A 20,402-nucleotide genomic window follows, 5' to 3' on the forward strand; every position below is an offset into this window, starting at 1 on the left:
GGAGATGGGGGTATGAGTTCAGAAGAAAGTGACATAGAAAACGATGTCAAATGCGTACTCCGGGTCAAGAACATGGCATGGTGTCACGGGATAGAGCAAGAACTGAATATCATCGATAACCAGAGAGTGTTGGATGATGAAATTTTCGCACCCCAGGGTTCCAAACCAATGAAAAGAATATGCGCATCAGGAAATTCGACGACTGTACGGAACCCGGTCACTGGATTACCCAAGGCCCTATACAACAGCGGATGGTTTGAGGGTCTTACCAGAGGTCAGGTAGAAAGGTTGAATGTGTCAGATGAGACGTTCTGATGGATGACAGTTGGGGTAGCATAGTAGCATGTTGAATAGACAGTGTAAGCAAACCGCAGGGAACAGAAGATAAGTCAATTCCCCCTCCACTGTATGTACAGTGGAGGGGTTAACGGCTGGATTGTTTAACAGTTGGTCAATGGGGTTGGATTTTTAACAAACGACTTGGTTACCTGACGTAGAAGACGGACGGGACAGTCCAATGTGATCCAAGGGGTTGCAATAAGCAAAAGTGAATTAGCCATTGCCCACTCCACTGTATGTATGGTGGAGGAGATGACGGGTGTTGACGGCTGGACTTATTGGTTGATTAATGGTTGGATCTGTCAACAATTGGAGCTTACCTGACTCAGAGGATGCATGGAGGAACGGACCAACGTGATCTAAAGGATTGCAGTAAGCGAAGGTGGATTAGCCATCGCCCACTCTACTGTATGTACAGTAGAGGGGATGACCTGGAGGAGTTGATGGCTTGATCAGCGAAAAAGGATGGAGTTGGCGAGGTGGGTGGTAATGGGATTTATTGAAACACATGAGACACGACAGTACATACCGTCGTGCTCCAAAGATAGGAACGATGAACTCGATGAGCACGACAGTACATACTGTCGTGCTCATAGTTGTGATAAACATCGGGGTTGAAAGGCTTGAGCAGTCAATGTTATGTAACAATTTCTGAATATGGTTGTTTGTGATTGTTGGGTGCTTGATCAGCGAAAAAGGATTGGCGAGGTGGGTGGTAATGGGATTTATTGAAACACATGAGACATGACAGTACATACCGTCATGCTCCGAAGACAGGAACGATGAACTCGACGAGCACGACAGTACATACTGTCGTGCTCGTAGTTGTGATAAACATCGGGGTTGAAAGGCTTGAGCAGTCAATGTTATGTAACAATTTCTGAATATGGTTGTTTGTGATTGTTGGGCGCTTTTGTCGCCAAAGTTCTAAGTCCCTCATCTTCATTACTATTACTAAGTTCTTTACTACCTTTTAGGAGGTTCGATGGTTTGTACTGTTGAGCCTGCCATTCTCCTTGTCGACAAAGACCTTCCTCACCTTCTTCCAGGGCATGACTGTACATACAGTCATGCCCTGCATTCTCCTCTTTTATCGTCACTAGACTTCTCGTCGACAGTGACCTTCTCCAGCTTTTGTCACTAAAGTTCCAAGTCCCTATTGTTATGTAACAATTTCCTAATATGGTTGTTTGTGATTGTTGGGCGCTTTCGTCGCCAAAGTTCTAAGTCCCTCATCTTTATTGCTATTACTAAGTTCTTTACTACCTTCTTCTAGGAGGTTCGACGGTTTGTACTGTTGAGCCTGCCATTCTCCTTGTCAACAATGACCTTCCTCACCTCCTTCCAGGGCATGACTGTACATACAGTCATGCCCTGCATTCTCCTCTTTCATCATCACTAGACTTCTCGTCGATAGTGACCTTTCACAACCTTCTCTAGGGTATGACTGTATGTACAGTCGTGCCCGGCGTTCTCTACTTTCATTGCCACCACCAATGTCCTAACTCTAAGTCAACATCCATCGCTTCCTGGTTCGACGTCCATGGCAGCCCTTCACGATATTGATCATGGGTTTAACATCCTTACCCTGCTCTTTCATTGGACCGCCTATCACAGAAACAACTTGGGCAGAAGCTGCAGATCTATGAAGTGAGTCATCATGACATTATTCTCCTCTTATTGATCATAGGTTTAACATCTTTTCCCTGGTCTTCCATAGGACCCTTCATCCCATATTGATCATGGGTTTAACATCCTTCTGGTCTTTCATGGGACTGCCTATCCCAGAAATAACTTGGGTGGAAACTCGTCGACAACGACCTTCAACGACCTTTTCCAGGGCATGACTGTATATACAGTCGTGCCGCCCGGCGTTCTCTGCTTTCACTGCCAATGATCCACACCAAGCTCAGGTCGCTGCCAGCTCTCCCTGACAAAAGAGTTATATTTCCTTGTTTGGTAGTTCTTGTAATGAACATCATATTTTCGTACAAGGCTTACTGCTGTCTTGTTATTTCATTACTGGAAATTGCAAGTTGTTTCTTCTATCGTTGTTGTTCATCTGACTTAAAAGCTTGCCTATGCAGTCGTTTCTGGCTCTCCAATTCTACAACTCTCACTCCCATCCAATTCATAGAAACGACGGTACATACTGTCATTGCTATTGGTGACCATCCTGAACTAACTTCCACGGCTGAAATGAAGCTGTCTTATTTTTGCCCCACTCCTCATGCATGTGTCTTGCTCACAGTTCAAACGGTGCTTCTGTGAGGAATGCATCAAACCGGTGATCGTGCTGAGGATGGCACCCCTAAGGGGGTACTCATCGCAGAACATCTTATGGCTGCACATCTACAACGCACCATGCTGCCACTGGCTCTCCCCGCATGGACGTCATCACGGATTTGTTAGTCTCACAGCTCCACGCACTCGCCCTTATCGACAATTAACCGCCTGTTTCTCACCCCAATCCCACTCCACCATTATCTATTACAGCTCTGGCGGATGATCTTGAGCAACTCACTTTGCTAGATCCTTTTGTTGCCCATGAACCCAGAGTCGCCATTGCTGGCGAGGTCTCCCAAAAGATCACACATCAGCCAACTGTGAAGGCCTTGACGGTCCTCGATAACATAGAGTTCCACATTCCGCGGTGCTTTCGGTTGTTACTTGCAGGTAATTCCAATGATGTTGGTCACGAGCTACTATTGCTGCGCACAGCTGTGGAGAACATCGGAAGAGGGCAATTATGTTGGAGATAGATGGCTTAGAAGCCCAGTTCAACAGTCAAAAGCCTCCCGAAATGGACTTACGTGCAGCAGTCAAATTTGATACCGGTAAGAGTTGACTATCTTCATCATGATCGTGTTCTGAATAGTCAATAGATGTTCACCATGAATCTCCACTGGATCAGTGTGATGAAATCGCACAGGTCGCCTTATTTGTCACTGTGGCGTGTAAAGTCATCATGGGGGTCAGTAAGCGAGCCTGCGATTTCCTCTTGGGACTTATTTCAATCATGTTATTCCTCGCTTTCCGGAGATTGGATGGTAGCCTCAGCTCTTCCCATCAAAATGTGCTCAGGCAAATTCCAATAAATTTCGACACCGCGCTCTCAAGATTCCATCTCACCGAGAAAACTGTTGTATACGCGGTCTGCTCCAGCTGTCACTGCACTTACAGCCCCCATCATGCAGACGGCTCGACTGTTCCTGAACATTGCACGCACCACCCCACGCCAGAGGCCGAATGTGGCGAGTCATTGCTCAGCCATGGCCCTGATGGAGTAGTGCGACCGAAGAAGACATTCATTTACCACGATTTTAAAGACTACCTCGCCGGTCTCCTCTCCCATACAGATATTGAGGGGGCGATGGATCAAGCCTGCGACGATTTGCAAGACTCAATCAATTCCCCCCATCCGCCTTTGATGAAACATGCATTTGAGGCTCAGTTTCTCCGTCAATTTTGTGGCCCAGACCCAGGTTCACTTTTTATTGATAGAGGAGATGAAGGGCGCTATGCTTTCGCCCTTCACGTGAACTTCTTCAATCCGGAGGGCATGAATTTGCGTGGTGCTAACAAATCCTCTGGCATCATCTCTATGGCATGCTTGAATCTACCATTGGATATCAGGTATAAGCCCGAAAACATGTATCTTGCAGGAATCATCCCGGGTCCGAAACAGCCGTCCCTCGAGCATCTCAATCACTACATCCGGCCACTTATCGATGACATGGTAGACTCATGGGAGCGTGGCATCAATTTTTCCAAGACTGCTTGTTTTCCTACTGGCCGGCTCACTCACAGCGCTATTGTTTTGGCTGTTTGTGATCTTCCTGCCGCTCGTCATCTTGCTTCTTTAGCTGGAACCAGTAGCCATTTTTTTTGTAGCACATGCAATTGCTACCATAAGACCACATATGGTAGAGTGGACTTCAAAAGCTGGAAACCTTGTGATAAAGATGAACTCTGGAAGTTCGCTGAGTGGTGGAGGGACGCTGCGACGACCTCCGAATGAGAGAAACTATTCAAAGCTCACGGTGTGCACTATTCAGAGATGTGGTGTTTGCCATACTGGGATCCCTCGCGCCAGCTTGTTGTCGACCCGATGCATTGTATATTGGAAGGTTTAGTCCAGCATCACTCCCATAACCTTCTCGGTTTGACTACAGCAACCACTTCATCAACTTTATCCCCTCCAGCCTTTTCATGCGACTTAGGCGATATTCCTCCGGGGATGACTTCGAAGGAAATGACTCAGGTCGCTGCTATACGCACCCTTCTTGTTTCCCAGTTGTCTTCCAATGACGAAAATCTGGATAACCTAAAAAATTCGCTGTTTTGCAAGAATACGGGACCTCTCAAGTTTGTTTGCGAGGCCCTGCGATGCACTCCCCAGAAATCTAGTAGATTGTTCAAAATCGACTACGTCAAAGCTCTCATGGAATGGGTAAGTTCTTAATATGTCTACTTTGTTGCGAGTTTTTTATGTTTGTTCTCAGTGCTGTGGAAAACCTTTTGCTGCTCCTGAGAAGGAGCTTCAGCTTGGTTCTCTAGATGCCCTTCATCATGTCCGAGATGTCATCCAGCAGATAATTGTTCCATCTTGGTTTACTTCAGTCCCAAGTGATTTTGGAAGCGCATCTGCCAGGACAATGAAAGTGGACGAATGGCGCTCTCTAATCACCGTCTACATTCCTATTGCCCTGGTGAGCTTGTGGGGGTCCGGCACCTCACATCCTTCCGATGAAGTTGGCACTCACCTTAGAGCTGTTCTCGACCATACTATGGAACTTGTTTGCGCGGTGTATCTCATGTGCGCCCAAACAACGACTGCAGAGAGAGCACACGCGTATCGCTCTCACATTGCACATTATGTTGGAAATTTGAAGAAGATATACCCTACCTTCGCTCTGCATCCAAATCACCACGCTGCCTTCCATATATACGACTATCTATATCTATTTGGCCCAGCCCACTCTTGGTGGTGCTTTCCTTTCGAACGTTTGATTGGAATACTTCAGCATCTTCCAGTAAATTGTAAGACTGGTGAGTCTTTATGGAACACCAGTGTGTAATAGCGGGATTGACTTTTCAAGGCGAGTTGGAAACTACCATGTTATATTCGTTTATCAAAACTTCAAAACTTCACTGTTGGCTTAGTCAACCTGATTGTCCGCCGGCTATTCAAGAGTGCAAATTTCTGTTTGACAGCATGTATGCTCCCAAGAGCGCTTCAACTCTCGGTGAAGAACTTGCTGAAGATCCTTTGGACGACAGTTTACAGGCTCCTTCCTCTGCTGTAGCTGTGGCTGTTCCTGAAGACTTGTTTGCGCTTATCAAACGACACACAGCAATATTACACGCACAACTAAAATTCAACGGGATTGTCTACAGCAGAGCCTCTACTCACATCAGGAATAGTCAAGTTTTTTTTTATCCTCAGGGTGACCAGTTATCGTCTCCTGTCCCTGGCAGTATCCAACATATCTATGCTACACCCACAGGTGAACTGGTGTTTGCTGTCCACAAGCTCCTCCTGCTGTAGGGAGTATCCCTACGCTAGGCTCGTATCCACCACTTTTCCGATGCATCAGGCGTCCATCCGACGTCCATCCGACACCTATCCATTCCATCCGATACACATCCGCTTTTCAGATGACATGCGGATACCTTCGGATCTCCCCCTATAGCTCGCGCATTCGCTGCATCCGTCCTGTCCACGTCCATTCTACCTCATTGGTACGTACTCACACGCATTTTCTTGTTACTGACTGAACACAGACATATCCTCTCACACTCCAGTATTTTTCGGATAGCTTTTGGCATGGTCTAGACTCACTACCTATATATCTATGTTCCTTGAAAATACTGTACCCTATAAGCATGGAGGGTTTCGGAAAATACTTACTGGAGGTAACTTTCTCCCACTTTTCCTGCACCCTACCAGAAGATCGCTTTGACCTATACCTACTATCCATCCAACCTTTAATGTACTTCCTTCAACTGTGATTTGCATCCTTTCCGATCCGCAAGTGCCATCCGCTCCATCCGATGAATCTGTACATTTTGCATCCTATCCGTTTCATCCGCTTTTGCGGATCTTTCATCCTATAGGGTCGCTTTAGACAGAGACTAGTGTTTCCCCAGTAGCAATCCCCTTAAGGGTCGAATGCACTTGTTCCCAAGCAAGGCAGCAGGCAGCAAAGACCCAACTGTGTAGTAGATTGAGTTCTCTCCGCTGCACTTGTTGTACCCACACCGCGTCACGATCAGACCATTGATCCATTTGCTATGTATCCTCATTTTCCTGCTAAAATGTACTCGTCAAACTCGGGTGGTCATTTGGAAAATGTCAAGGTATCCTGGGTTGTTAGTCACTTTGCTCGATGAGCAGTTTCAAGTGATATGGTAGTCATATTATCTCTATCTTGCGTAAGTACATTCATTCACCTCCCGAAATCACCGGTGTCTGACTACTGTCAAACAGGATTGATTTTCAGTTTCACTCTACTACATAGATTCACGTACATGTATATAACTCATCATCTAGTCCTGTAATATTTCACATCTCAAACTTAAGTGGGCGATGACGTTGTAAGTGGGCGATGATTCAGCCATGAGTGGGCAATCGTCGGGCAATCGGTTTTATCTGGAGATAAAACTTGATGATTTATTTTCACATTTTATTGTCAGGGGGTATTTTGAATTTTAACGCCCGTCTAAGCGACGGTCTAAACTTCATACATGAGCAGACATTCAGTCACGTGCGATAGTTGAAGTTTTTTCGAGTCTTAAATGTGAAGTTTCATTTCAAAGTTTATGCCAGCATTAAAGATATATTTATATTTCTTATTGTCATTGATGTTCAGACAGTAACAAAATGTTCGCTGATGCTTTATATTTCTCTTGTCGTGCAAGATCTCTTTAACATTTGAAATTTTACATCCACTTAGACGACAACCTAAATATTAAGTATTATCTTGACATTTCGTACGACATTCAAACCAGTCTTAAATATTCAAATCCCCGATGTGCTTCCATCATCGAGTTTCCCACTTTAAGCCATTAGGCAAGATATAACTTACAGTGGCTCAAAAAACTGTCCACATGTTTTCACATTTTTCACTATCTATGATATTGTGTGAGAATGTACAAATACATCAAGGACATGCTGGTACCATATTGTAGTACTACTTCAGGGCTTCCAATTGAGCCCTATGGCGTGGGAATTGGTCGAGATATGGTGGAGATATGAGGCTTACAAAATGATGACTCATGCGGACAGTTTTTTGACTCAAGTATTTTACAGTGATAATCAGGTATTCTAGTACATTGTGTGACCTCCCTTGGCTTTAATTACTGCCTCTATCCTTCTAGGCATACTCTCAATCAATTTCTGGCAATATTCTGCTGTAATCCTTGCCCATTCCACTGCTACTCTCTCCCATAGCTCCTATACTCCTTTAGGGGGGGTTTCATAGGCTTGAAGCATCTTCTTGAGTATTCCCCAGAGATGTTCAATGACATTGACATCAGGGGACTGTGCTGGTCAGTCAATAACATTGATATTATGTTCTTTAAACCATTGTCTGGCTCTCCTAGATGTGTGCTTGGGATCATTATCCTGTTGGAAAATGATGTCTTCTTCATCAATCCCTGAGTCAGCTATGCTAGGCAGCAAGTGGTCATTTAGAATGTCCACATACTGCTCAGCATCCATCCTCCCCTCAACTTCAGCGGGCATACCCACACCATTCCATCTCATACAGCCCCATACCATTAGAGAACCTCCTCCAAATCTGACAGCCTCACTAACCTCTCTGTCTGTTAGAAAATCCCTCTTCTTTTTCCATACATATACCTTCCCATCTGACCCAATCCTATTGATTTTGGTCTCATCTGAACATATGACATGCTTCCAGTCCTCTACAGTCCAGTTTTGATGGGCCAAGCCAAAGGTAGTCTTTTCAGCCTATGTTTAATAGAGATAAGAGGCATTTCTTCTTTGTTACTGCCTTGAGATGAGCTGCCTTGAGAACATTCCTCACAGTTTGTGAAGAGACAGTGGTGGTGATGGTGGAATTGGTATAATGGGTGGCTTGGAGGGCATTATTAGCCTTTCCTGTAGTGATATGTTGGATGATAGCCCCCTTATTAGCAGAGGTGGACGTCCTCCACAAGAGTTTTCCTTGTCCAGGTGGCTTTCTTTGATACACTTGGCTGCAGTAGACTTGCATACTTCAGTTCTAGAGGAAATTTGATGAGCAGAGAGGCCAGCATAGGACAAAGAGAAGATATTATCCCTTTGAGTAGAGGAGACGGCTTTCATGGTAATTATGACCATGACACATGAGACATTCTGGTTTATATAGTTAGATATAGTTTTAAGAGTATGCCTAGAAGGATAGAGGCAGTAATTAAAGCCAAGGGAGGTCACACAATGTACTAGAATACCTGATTATCACTGTAAAATACTTGAGTCAAAAAACTGTCCGCATGAGTCATCATTTTGTAAGCCTCATATCTCCACCATATCTCGACCAATTCCCACGCCATAGGGCTCAATTGGAAGCCCTGAAGTAGTACTACAATATGGTACCAGCATGTCCTTGATGTGTTTGTATATCCTCACACAATATCATAGATAGTGAAAAATGTAAAAACATGTGGACAGTTTTTTGAGCCACTGTATGTAAAAGTTCAAGCTATGCCTGGTTGGTTTCAGGTAGTAGTGTACAGTAAAATCGGTCCTAGCCCACATTAACAATATATGACAATACACTGTGGGAAGTGAAAACACTGAAAATTGGTGTCTAGAATACTGAAAGTCAGGGTTCAAAATACTGACTTTCAGAGTTTTGTATCTTAGGACCACAGTCAACATCTGAACCAGAAGATAGGACATGTGAGATTTCAGTGTCAAGAATACTGAACTGTAGTGCTGCCGCAGTCTGGTCCATGGTTCTCACACCAGCCAGAACCGGACTGGAAATTGGTTCTCGGTTCTGGCTATTCCCAAACCATTCCATTTTGGTTCGGCAAGGCCGAACTGTTCCGAACCCTTGTCAATTCTCACTTTGACATCACTTACCTCAATGTCAGGCCGACCTTCGGGATTTGCACTCTCGGTACCTGGTCAGGCTATGTTTAGCCTTTTTGAAGGTAAGTACTAACCAATCGAACTTTCAATTCTCTCACCCACTGACATACATTTAACTATGTTTTAGAGAGTTATGATCCTCCACCGGCTTTTCACTCTGACAGATCTCCTAGGATATCAATATTCTGTGATACTTGGGTGTTCTTGTCCTGCTCTGTGTACAAAATGAGGTGACAATGACGAAAATGTGAGTCTGATATCTCCCTGAAAATGTCTCAAGACGCCTGCACTCTCAATGCTGATAGCTCCCTCAAGGATGCTTCTGATATCAAGTTCTACAATGATCCTGATGATGATGTCCTGTTGCCACCGGTCCCATCAACGGAATCCATGAGAAATGCCTTCTCCATTCTACTCAATGCTGGACACACCCCAGCAACTGTTGCAGCTGGTTCTTGGCGCTCTGGCTGCCCTTCAAAGCCCTCAGCTCGCGTTCGTGATGCTGACAATGCCTGTGGGCTGTCCTTGTCCTCGGGCACAAGGAAACGTGCATTATCGAGTGCTGTGGACCATCCAGCACCCATTAAAAAAGTTGCTATGTGAATCCTATCTCCTCTCGACTCTGACAACGACAAAGATATATCTCCTCTCAACTCTGACAACGATGAAGATATCCCTGCTTCTGCTCCTGATCCAGGAGAATCATCCTCCAATGAGATGATTCCCCAACCAGATGACGATGAGACTGATGACAAGTCTGAGAATGAAGGCGCCACTCAGAGTGTACATACCACTCTTGACCATTGTTCTTCCTGCGCTGACACTTGGATTTAGGTTTGAAAACCGAATGTACAGCAGATATTCAGACCATATTCAATTGTATTCCTGATGGGTGGGTATGCACCCTGTGCAAGTAAGTTATTCGTCTGGTTTTCAATCTTTTTTTTTTTTGATTTTGCATAAGGGACGCTGGTGAACCAGCATCCAAGCACACATTTCATGGAGGGACTTCAACACTGCGAACGCACATAGTCCGCCACAAACGGACCCATTTTCCAGTATACAAGCAGTGTTGTGATGCTGTGGGCATGTCATATACCTGATCCGACTGCTCCGATACTGATATCCGCTCCGCTTTCTGACCCCTCTGCTCCATCCATCCTCTGCTCCATCCAATCACAAGTCCACATTCCGCCCTACACTTCCGCTCAACCGCTCAACCGGTCCCCTTCCATAATGTCTCCATTCAACTGGATCTCTTTCCCCTTTTAGATATATACCTTCCCCTTCGGTACATAGACCCTTACTTCCGGATCACTGGTAATTCCTATTACTGCTCGATCACTGATCCAATGCATACATATCAATATCTGCTCTGACTTATGTCTTTGCCTGTGTAAAGTACTTACAAACTATATCCTTGGTACATAGTTTTACAACATAGTTATCCTGATCACTGCCTCATACATAGAAGTATATAACATATCCTGTACTTAGATATTTTCCCCAGTCTTAATATTACTTATCTTCTCACAGTTACTACTTGTGAGAATTCTCAGTAGGACCTTGCCTCCTCTGGACACAAGTTTCACCTTGTTGTCACCTCCGACCCTCCACTCCGACTTAGAGCCGTGCTCTAAGTCTTCTCTTTACTTCTCTGCCCCTATCAAGTATTCCCCTGCTCCTTTCCGCCCTCCGCATTATCCTCTGCCTCCTCTGCTCCTATCAAGCATTCCCCCAGCTCCTTTCCACCCTCCCCATTATCCTCCGCCTTCTCTGCCCTGCTCCTAGTTGGTCCGCCGCTAGTAGCTCTTACCTCCTGACCCTCAAAGTGGACCTAAGCGATCCATTCATCCTATTGTCGGACAATGTTGGACCCGCTCCAAATTCGGGGTACGTACTCAGCTAAGGGCACAGCACAAGAGCTGAAGCCAAGCCCCGACCCCTCTGCCTCTTGAGCTGGCACGGTACCTAACAGAGTTGGCCTATGGATACAAGTGTGTATCCGACCTTGGGTAAAAACAGGACCTCAGTAAGTCTTAGCTTCAACATGTCTACTCTGTTCAGTACCTCAATGATCATTTCTTCAATGCCAGTCATGTCAAAATGCCGCTTGTTCGCAGCCACAAAGGACTTGGGTGGTATGGTGGAAAGCAATTCAAATTTATTGTGATAAGGGGATATGTGCCTTGTTGAGCCAAAGTTGTACAGCTCAACAACTGGCTTATAGTCATTCTCATTGCTGACCAGCACAGCGAGCTTAGGTACATCAATGTCACTCCAGGGTAGGTCTTTATCATCCCCTACTTCTGAGAACCAGTCTGCATCATTGACATCATAGGCTTCATGGTCTTCTGCATTGGAGTCAGAGTCGGATGAGGTCAAGAGTTTGGGTAAGTCAGAGTCTGGCTCTATCAGGGCATCAATTGCAAAAATGCTGTTGTCCTCAGAGTCAAGATCAGCTACAATGTGAACTGATCCTCTTACAACAACAGCAGTAGAGTCTTTGTTTGCTGACTTGTTGGGTTCCTTGCAGTTGGCCTTGAAGTGCTCTCTGGATCTGCAGTTCCAGCAGGGCAGGTGCTGCCTGCCACATCCATTTGGGCCTCCACATTGACCCCATCTGCCATTACCATGCCCACGACTGGAGAAGTCTCCCAGGGCAACAGATAAGGCTTCATCACTGTCACAGCCTTTGGCAGCACCATGGCCATTGCTGTTGTGACCATCCTTGCGATTTCAATGCTTGGATTCTTCAATGATTTGTGAGATGAGGATGTCAGGGTCAATGGTTTGAGTTGGGCTGTAGAGGCGAGCATTATCCAGCTGCCCAGACACAAAGCTTACAAGGTGATTAGGGAGGGATTGGATAATGGTTGAGCAATAGTCTTTTTCTTCAATATCAATGCCAATGGCAGCTAACTCATCTCATTTTGCACGTAGGTCATCTAAGAACTGACAAATGTCATAACTACCTGGACATTTAGACTCCAAGAACTTTGTGTGGACACCTCGTCCTCACATAATCCTTACCTAAATAGCTTGGTATTCCCACAGGGGTGTGACAAGCTAATAAGCTAGGAATACTGTAGTACCCTACACTGCCAGTATTTAGCCCACTAAATGCTGAATATTTAGACTTCGGCAAAACAAGGCAGCCACTGTATGTTTGGCTGTGGTGCCACATCACAAACATACCATTCTAGGTGATTACGCTAGCCACAAGACAGCGCCATCGTCGGCAACATCCGAAACCTTTGTGCTCATTGTTGACAACAACAAGCACAACATTTCACTCAATTCTCATTAAATTTTTGCAGGACTTTTCATGATAAGGCCACCAAGGCATCAATTATAAGGTAAAAACATGAATATGCGAGCAAAACATAAGGAAAATGTAGTATGGCATAAATGAGCATAGCGGGATCTCAGACAGCAGGTTTAGCTGACAAAGTAGCCAAACGAGACACCAATAGTGTTGTGGGCATGGTTGAAGTGTTTGTTGAAGGGGTCTAAGTTGTGGTGGGGGACATGATGCTCGATGAAGAAGATGTCAGTGATGGAGCAGCAGTAACTTGGGCAGTCTTCTTCTTCCTTGGGCCACGGTGAACACCCTTGTCCTTCCTGGGAGCGCGTGGCTTCTTCTGCACTGGAAGTGCAGCGCCTGAGCTAGTGGTGACCATGTTGATGAACTCGGTATCCTTCTGCTTCCTCCCGCGTTGGGGAGCTCCTTCTACAATGTTGTTGTTCGGCGTCTCAGACGACACCACACACTTGTTCCCTGTCCCTCCCTGTCCCTCACTCTCATCTTCTCTGTCGACATCAGGCATGTCTTCGTTAGTTGCACTTGTGTTTTGCATCGCTAAGGCAGCTTGGAAACGCTGGTCTGACCACTGATCATACTCAGCATCCCTGAGTTTCTGAAAGGAGGTAGCGCCTGAGTCAAAGGCATGGAATAAAACTGTGAGTTCATTGAGGGAGCTGATGTCACCGGGACAGCAGAACTTTGAGAGCGGCCAATTCTTCAAGATGATGCGGTGCTTCAATGTGATATTGTCGTCAAAGTTCACATAGTACATCCTTGAGACCTTGGTGGGAGCAGCCGTCTCCTCTGTAAAGTGCTTTCATTAGCAATAGAACTAAAATTGAAAGCCTGTCAACTCATGAAGTTTGTTGTGAATGAGTTCACCAGTCTTCTTCTTCCATTCAAGGACCTCCTCTACGTGAGTTTTTGCCATACCTTGGAAAATACTCTGTCAATTTGAGATAACCATGCAACACAATGAATTTTACATACCCTGTACACCAGCAATGGTGAAACCCTCAAGATGAAGGGCTATATTGCCCATGGAAGTCCCAAGACAAGCGTCAAAGAAGGCAGAAGCACGCAATGTTTGAAAGATATGAAGTTGATTGAAATGCTCAACATCCGAGCAAACTGCGAACAGTAAGATCTCCATTCCTGTGTGGGCGTTCAACGCCAATAGCTGGGAACTTTATGATTAGTAGTGCAGAGCTTCATATTGAAAATAAAAAACAAACCTCATGATCGTTTGAGTCCAGAGTCTTCCTGCCATCTTGGAAGGCATTCAAAGGCACATTGTGAAGCGCTAACTCTTTGACTTCATGCTGGTCGCCAAGGCTTCATATGAGATCTTCAGTGGTGTTTTCTTGTTCTTCCCTGCTCATAATTTTCCACTGAGTGGAGACCTCTGCCACAATAGAGCAGACTTTCTCTTTGCTTAAACCTTGTTTCTCATGTTCTATGGAATGTGTAGTGAGATATAATGTTACCGTCAATAGAGTTTTTGCAAAATAAACATACCCTCATTGTGTTCCTTGAGTTTACCCGAAAGAAAAGCATTCCAGCGATTAACACTTCGCTTGTGAGTGATGAGATGTGACTGCTGCATAATTTCTTGATGGTAATAGGCAATACTGTGCTTGCCAAACTTCTCGTGCAGCATTTTGGCTTGATGCTGAACAACCTCCCTAGCCTCATTCAATGCAGTGCCATTGTCAACTCAATGTTGTGTGCGTTTCTCCCTCAAGGCAGCCTTCTGCTTGGAGGACCATTGGATGCGCACTTTCATGCGGCTACGCCAGGCCTTTCGCAATTTGGAAGTTTGCACTTTTCGCGTTGAAGCGGTGTAGCGCACTCCATTGATGTTGGGGGACATTTTTCACAGAGTGCATGTGATGAGGTGCTAGTCAAGCGAAAACACACTGAAAACAAATGTAACTTTCTGTGTTGCACAATAAATAACACGTAACCCTACAAAATATTCAAGGTACTCAGTAGTCACTCTGCCGTATCTTCACCAATGTTAATCAAAGCCCACAGAAAATATACCTCCGTAGTAGGCATACCACGAGCTGATAGAGTGTCCACAAAGTCTACGCAAGTAGCAGTTGTGTCCAAGGCATGTGCGATCATGAGAAGGGCATGCACAGAGTATCCATGAGATTGCAAATAAAGATCAGCCAGTTCTCTGAATGATGGGACAGGCATGTCATAAAACATGGGCTCAGAAACACTGCTCTGGATACCTGAGATGTCCCGTATATGCTGATAGACAGGTCAAATAGGTGACTGATCAGATGATTGAGCTTGGCTTTCAGCTTGGGGAACTTGCCACACACAAGTAGCACCTGGAGTAGAACCGAGATGCTGAGATGGAGAACCGAGACACTGAGATGGAGAACTGAGATGCTGAGAGAGATAACTGGGATGCTGGGAGGGGTGTGTAGTAGTGGTCCATGAATTAAAAGAAGTTGAAGTGTCTATGGACAAGTCACAAACAGCCTCCATCAAGTCAGATTCTGCTGGTAGTCATTTATTGTGAGGATCGCATATACATAGTAATGAACGAAAATACATATGAGTCAAGACTTGTGCTTTAGGAATGGATGGTGTTGATTTGCGAGACGGCTGATCAGTGGCATTCCCAGCGCGATGTCCCTTGGTTATCATCCATTCCATAGCCTTGGACATGGTTTTAAGCTTCTTGTAGACAGGCTTTTGAAAGCCAGTGACACTGTTCTGACAGAAACGCCTGATATTAAATGATTGAACATTAGATTAGTAGAAGATGAGAAAAAACGGAACTCACCAAGTAAGAAAAATGCCAGACTCATGGCCCACCACAACACAATAAAACCCTGATACTTTGCCATACAGAAGAGCATGCACAGTCGTGGATTTATAGAATTCTCGAGCAGCAGAGATCGGGGGCGTTGAGTCATCGAACTTGCTAGCTGATGGGCTGTAGACAAGAAAAGATGGAATCTGCTGTCATTTTGTCTTCAGTGTGGATGGCAATGGAAAAAGATGGGCTTCTAAAGCCGTAGGTGATGAAAGGTCTAGATGGCAAGGTGGGCAATGAGTGGTGATAGATCTGATGAGCTGACAGTTTGATCATCAAAAAGAAGTTGAGAGCATACCAATCAGAAAAAATCCCTGGTGCTCGTCCTCCAATAACCACCCACATAACTCAGTCGAATGGAAGAAGAATTCAAGCCTTTGATAAAGTATGACTTTGAGGTGTCAAGGTGAGTGTTGAGAATCAAGCAGGAATAGAGAGAGGTGTGAGGTGCATTACGTGTAACATCAGCACATCTGGCATCAGCACTAAACAATTCCTCATCACCGCTGATAGCTACAAGAAAGTCATAAGCCTGCTCGATGATCTTATGAAAGAGGATATGACTTTAGGACTTTGACTTTAGGACTTGTATATGTAAGGGAGGTTTATCGATGATCCATCATCAAGATCCAAGAGTGTGCAGGATGTGCATTGCATTGCATGTGTTATTACAGATCTCTGGCTATCATTTGCTCACGGCACCTCAACTCCACAATTACAACACATTAATATTCTCATTCATGCTTAGCAGCAGTGCAGTAAAACGCATGTTCATAGCAGTAAAACACTTGGAATAAAACTACAACTGGCTACGTGGCAGGTCTGAGACAAATTCTACTAGAGTTCTGATGTCTGCACGTGTGTCATCCTCCAAAAAATCATCCTCAACATCTTCGTCTACTACATCTTCTTCAACATCCAACTGAGGAAAATCCTGCTCAATATCATTGGTCACAGGTGCACCTTTTCTAATGCCATGGGTAGCAACTCCGGTGAACCCTTCAGGAGCATATACCTGGAAAATGTGTCTAAGAACCTGGGCATTGACAAGACGCTGCCTCTGACAAAAATCGTGCACTGTGACAAGCAATGGAGATGCCGCATCTTCAAGGTCCTTTAGAATGTTCGAGAAGTGGCAGCCTTCGTCTACAATAGCGGTGTGAAGTCTGCGTATTTCCATGTTGCAATGGACAACTTCTTCATGTGCCCATTGGATACACAAGTGCTGGCGCATAGTCTCACGAATAACCGGTTTAGCCCAAGGTTTGTTGTGGATATCCTGACGAGTCTCACGCAACAGTGTGAACTCATCAAGGAATTGATAGTGCGAAACCTTCGCCCATTCAAGCGGTGGGCAGGGGGGGCTGTAATTTAGATGCTGCCTCATTGTACTTCTTGACGGCATTTTGAATCGCGCAACAACAAGTCTGAAGATTCTTGGATATCTGGGTGCGCATCTTATAGGCTGCACAGACTAAATTAATAGACAGTCACAAACAAAAGGTCTAGTATACCAGTTTTCGCTACATTGAGGTGCTGAAGCTCGAACAAATGTTGGATTACAAGACGTTGAAGATTGTCCAAAGCACACTGATACTCTCGAGTGCACATAACTTCATTGATGCCTGATATTCAGGGGAAGACGGCTCCCAGCAGTGGGTAATACCCATCTTAACCTCCATGACAACCAATTCGAGTTGAATGGCATCCAACTTCTCAGTGGCATAGTGCCGTTGTGTTTCAAGTTTGCGAGTCTGAGATAATTTGAAGGCATATGAGTCCTGTGATGGCGGTTGAAACTGATAGTTAGGAGCACTTGATATGAAGCGCGATGACACAGAAGAGCATTGAGACCTAAATTATTGTTAACATGGTAGTTTAGAAATAGAAGAGAAACTTACTGCAATTCTCAATGCTTCAGTAATAGCTCAACATACACCATGGCATGAACATCCCATGGCGGTTCCTGTCCTAGGGTTGGAAGTATTCAACTTCTTCTTGATGCCACAAAGTAATGTCTTCTTTGGTGATCCCCAGTGACGTCATAGCTTCCGTTAACGCTACTGATTCCTTTGATATGACCTGAAAGGCTTGGCAGTAGTTGTTGTAGATCATTGTAGCAAGGTGTACATACTTCTCGTCGTTCCATTGTTTGAAGAACATGTCAAGAAACACATGTTGGTTATAAGTGCTTGCATATCGAATGATGGGGGTGAGAGCGTTTGATGCAGAAAATATGCATTCGATAGTTCCGAAGTCTTCAAGACCTGCACCATCAATCCCAAGTGGATGGTGCTTTGTCTGACAACGATAGTTATGTGCAAAGCCGTGGAATGCATCGACACACAAACAGCAATCCATCTTCTTGAAAAGGGGGCCCAGGCTACTGGCCATGACTGTGGATGAGAAGCCACAACCAATGTCATAGGCACCGAGTGAGCATTCACCAAGAAGCTCGAGAACTTTAGTGATGATGGCGAGAGGGTACTTGGCACTGTTTATGTAACTATTAGCATTGCGTCCAACAGCCATGTCAGAATGATGACATACAGCTCACCACTTCGTACCATATCCACATACCATAAGATGAAGCCATGACAGCATGCACTGACAAAAATCCCTGTCTCATCAAATATACTCCACATCCTCTTCTTTTCATCAGATGCAGCCACCTTCCAATTTTTGCTACAGTCAACAGCAATAGAATCAGAGGCATGACTCAATACAGGAAGATGATCTTCAGTGTCAGGAGTTTTGTCTTCGGTAGGTGTTGTAACGTCAGGAAGCAATGATCTTGGTTGAACTTCGCCTGCGAATGTGTCAACAATAGTGTGGGGAAGAAGGTAGTCACTGTCTCCGAAGCAACATAAATCTTTCGTTTGTTGCTTGGCAAGTGTCAGCAGCGCTTCGCAGAGTTACCTCCATCAAAAACATACATGCGGTTGAATTTCAGCGGGGGTTCATCTTCCAGCATATAGGTACAGGCAGGGCAAGCATTCAAAACCCACCAGTTAGGCAAGTCGTGTTGAAGGGCAGCTTTGGTGCGCTTCTCGACTTCCCGTAAGATGGTAAGATATATGTCGAATGTTGATGATAGAACAGTACGGTAAGTCCTGACATAAGGTATCTGTGTGACGACATCAGTAAGATGGTGTATCATAAAAAGAAGACTTATGCCATATGAATCCCATAAGACCTTTGCAAATGCCTCAATGCTCAGGGATGGCTTGTGAAGACGCAGTATACGATAATGCTCAAGAGTCCAGAGAGAAACAGCATATGATGGGGAGTAAGGTGCATTACCCATGTAGCCTTGTAAAACAAGTGCAATGGATGGTGAGCGACTGTTAGCTGAGCATGAGATTAGCGCAGACTGCTCCAGTGTGAAGATGTCAACAGTGTTTATTGTAAAGTCATATTCAGTGGCACAGGAAGCCGGTCTACCCAGGGGACATTGGCAGTAACCTTTGGCTGAGTTCTTCCAAGTGAGGTAAGCGTCAACTAGGAAGGGGATAAGTGATGCCCAGTTAGCATGAAGGTTTTGAAGTCGTGAGCGCCATGTTTAAGAGTCTTTATAGTAGTGACCTGCCCAGCTGCGTTTTGATAGTGAGAATGTGAATAAGTAAAGCGGCAGGATGACTTACGGGGCATCTGCAAAGTCTCGGATAGCACACAGAAAGACGTTGTTGTTTTGAAGTTGGTCTGGAAGTGTCTCCCACTCCATTTCAATGCCATGGTCTTCCCCGATGGAACCAGAAGTAGTTTCAGGAAGTGGAGACTCTGCTCACATGTCACTGAGGGCATCAAGAGTCTCAGCCCCAAGTCCTATCACTCTTGAGCATAAAAACAGGTACATAGATGCAGTGGGATGATTTACCACTGGTATTCAGTCTGTATGTTTCCTGACCCGCAATCCTCTCCTGCCTCACAGTGCTTCGCTTCATGTATCGTGTTCTGAGTAGCCCATGCTGAGTCCCTTTGGTGATATGGATGCTGTGAGAGAGACCTTGGTTCTTTGACCGTGGCATGGGGATCTGCCAGTGGAGGAATGGATGGTAGGTGGAGAGCACCGTGCAGTTAGAAGGAGCTGCGGTAGTAGATACTAAGTGAGGGCATGTTGAACACGAGGTAATCGGATGATGCCATCGGTGTTGGCAGCTAGAAAGATGCAGCAGAGCAATTAGCAAGCATACCTCATGACTTCGTATCCTGCATGAGGGTGGTTCCTTATCATGTAAAGTCCTGCAAAAATTTAATGAGAATTGAGGGAATGTTGTGCTCGTCGTCGTCGACGATGAGCACAAAGGTTTCGGATGTTGCCAATGATGGCGCTGTCCTGTGGCTAGCGTAATTGCCTAGAATGGTATGTTTGTGATGTAGAGCCACAGCCAAACATACAGTGGCTGCCTTGTTTTGCCGAAGTCTAAATATTCAGCATTTAGTGGGCTAAATACTGGCAGTGTAGGGTACTACGGTATTCCTAGCTTATTAGCTTGTCACACCCCTGTGAGAATACCAAGCTATTTAGGTAAGGATTATGTGAGGATGAGGTGTGTGTGGAGGTCAGTCTGTGCATAGGCACCCTTCTCGGTGTATTCACGCACAATCTCTGTCCACATGGCAGCAATGTTGGTGAGGTTCCATACACGTACTAGTAGCATAGTAGAGTTGGGAATGCACTGAGTGAGCAAATGTTTAACAAGGCTTTCACTTTTCAGCCACTTAGCAAGAGCATCAGGATCCAGGGATGACACAACAGCGGTCCTGCCTAGGGCAGTCATGGATATCCTGACAGGACATGGGGTCATCCC

At 45.2% G+C, this 20,402-nt stretch overlaps 3 protein-coding genes across 3 annotated transcripts; 1 reads left to right on the plus strand and 2 right to left on the minus strand.

Annotated features, from left to right (window-relative positions):
• Positions 1-9,715: 9,715 nt before the first annotated feature.
• Positions 9,716-10,279, plus strand: EDB91DRAFT_1245289 (uncharacterized protein; the record flags this gene model as incomplete). The annotated part of the gene is made up of 2 exons (XM_041322525.1): positions 9,716-9,959; positions 10,083-10,279. 2 exons carry the CDS (start codon positions 9,716-9,718, stop codon positions 10,277-10,279), a joined length of 441 nt encoding a protein of 146 aa, XP_041180352.1.
• A 2,678-nt stretch (positions 10,280-12,957) lies between these two features.
• On the minus strand, positions 12,958-14,412 carry EDB91DRAFT_1245291 (uncharacterized protein; the record flags this gene model as incomplete). The annotated part of the gene is made up of 6 exons (XM_041322526.1): positions 12,958-13,556; positions 13,635-13,685; positions 13,743-13,932; positions 13,988-14,087; positions 14,145-14,208; positions 14,271-14,412. The coding sequence occupies 6 exons, from the start codon at positions 14,410-14,412 to the stop codon at positions 12,958-12,960; spliced, it is 1,146 nt and encodes a 381-aa protein (XP_041180353.1).
• Positions 14,413-16,390: 1,978 nt separating this feature from the next.
• EDB91DRAFT_1235789 (uncharacterized protein) lies at positions 16,391-19,395 on the minus strand (the record flags this gene model as incomplete). The annotated part of the gene is made up of 10 exons (XM_041321365.1): positions 16,391-16,955; positions 16,984-17,056; positions 17,106-17,204; positions 17,258-17,445; positions 17,529-17,557; positions 17,584-18,085; positions 18,142-18,445; positions 18,511-18,718; positions 18,788-19,092; positions 19,236-19,395. 10 exons carry the CDS (start codon positions 19,393-19,395, stop codon positions 16,391-16,393), a joined length of 2,433 nt encoding a protein of 810 aa, XP_041180354.1.
• Positions 19,396-20,402: the final 1,007 nt, after the last annotated feature.

This window comes from Suillus paluster (assembly GCF_016628075.1).
Source record: "Suillus paluster strain FC165 chromosome Unknown EDB91scaffold_10, whole genome shotgun sequence".
Lineage (NCBI taxonomy): Eukaryota > Fungi > Basidiomycota > Agaricomycetes > Boletales > Suillaceae > Suillus > Suillus paluster.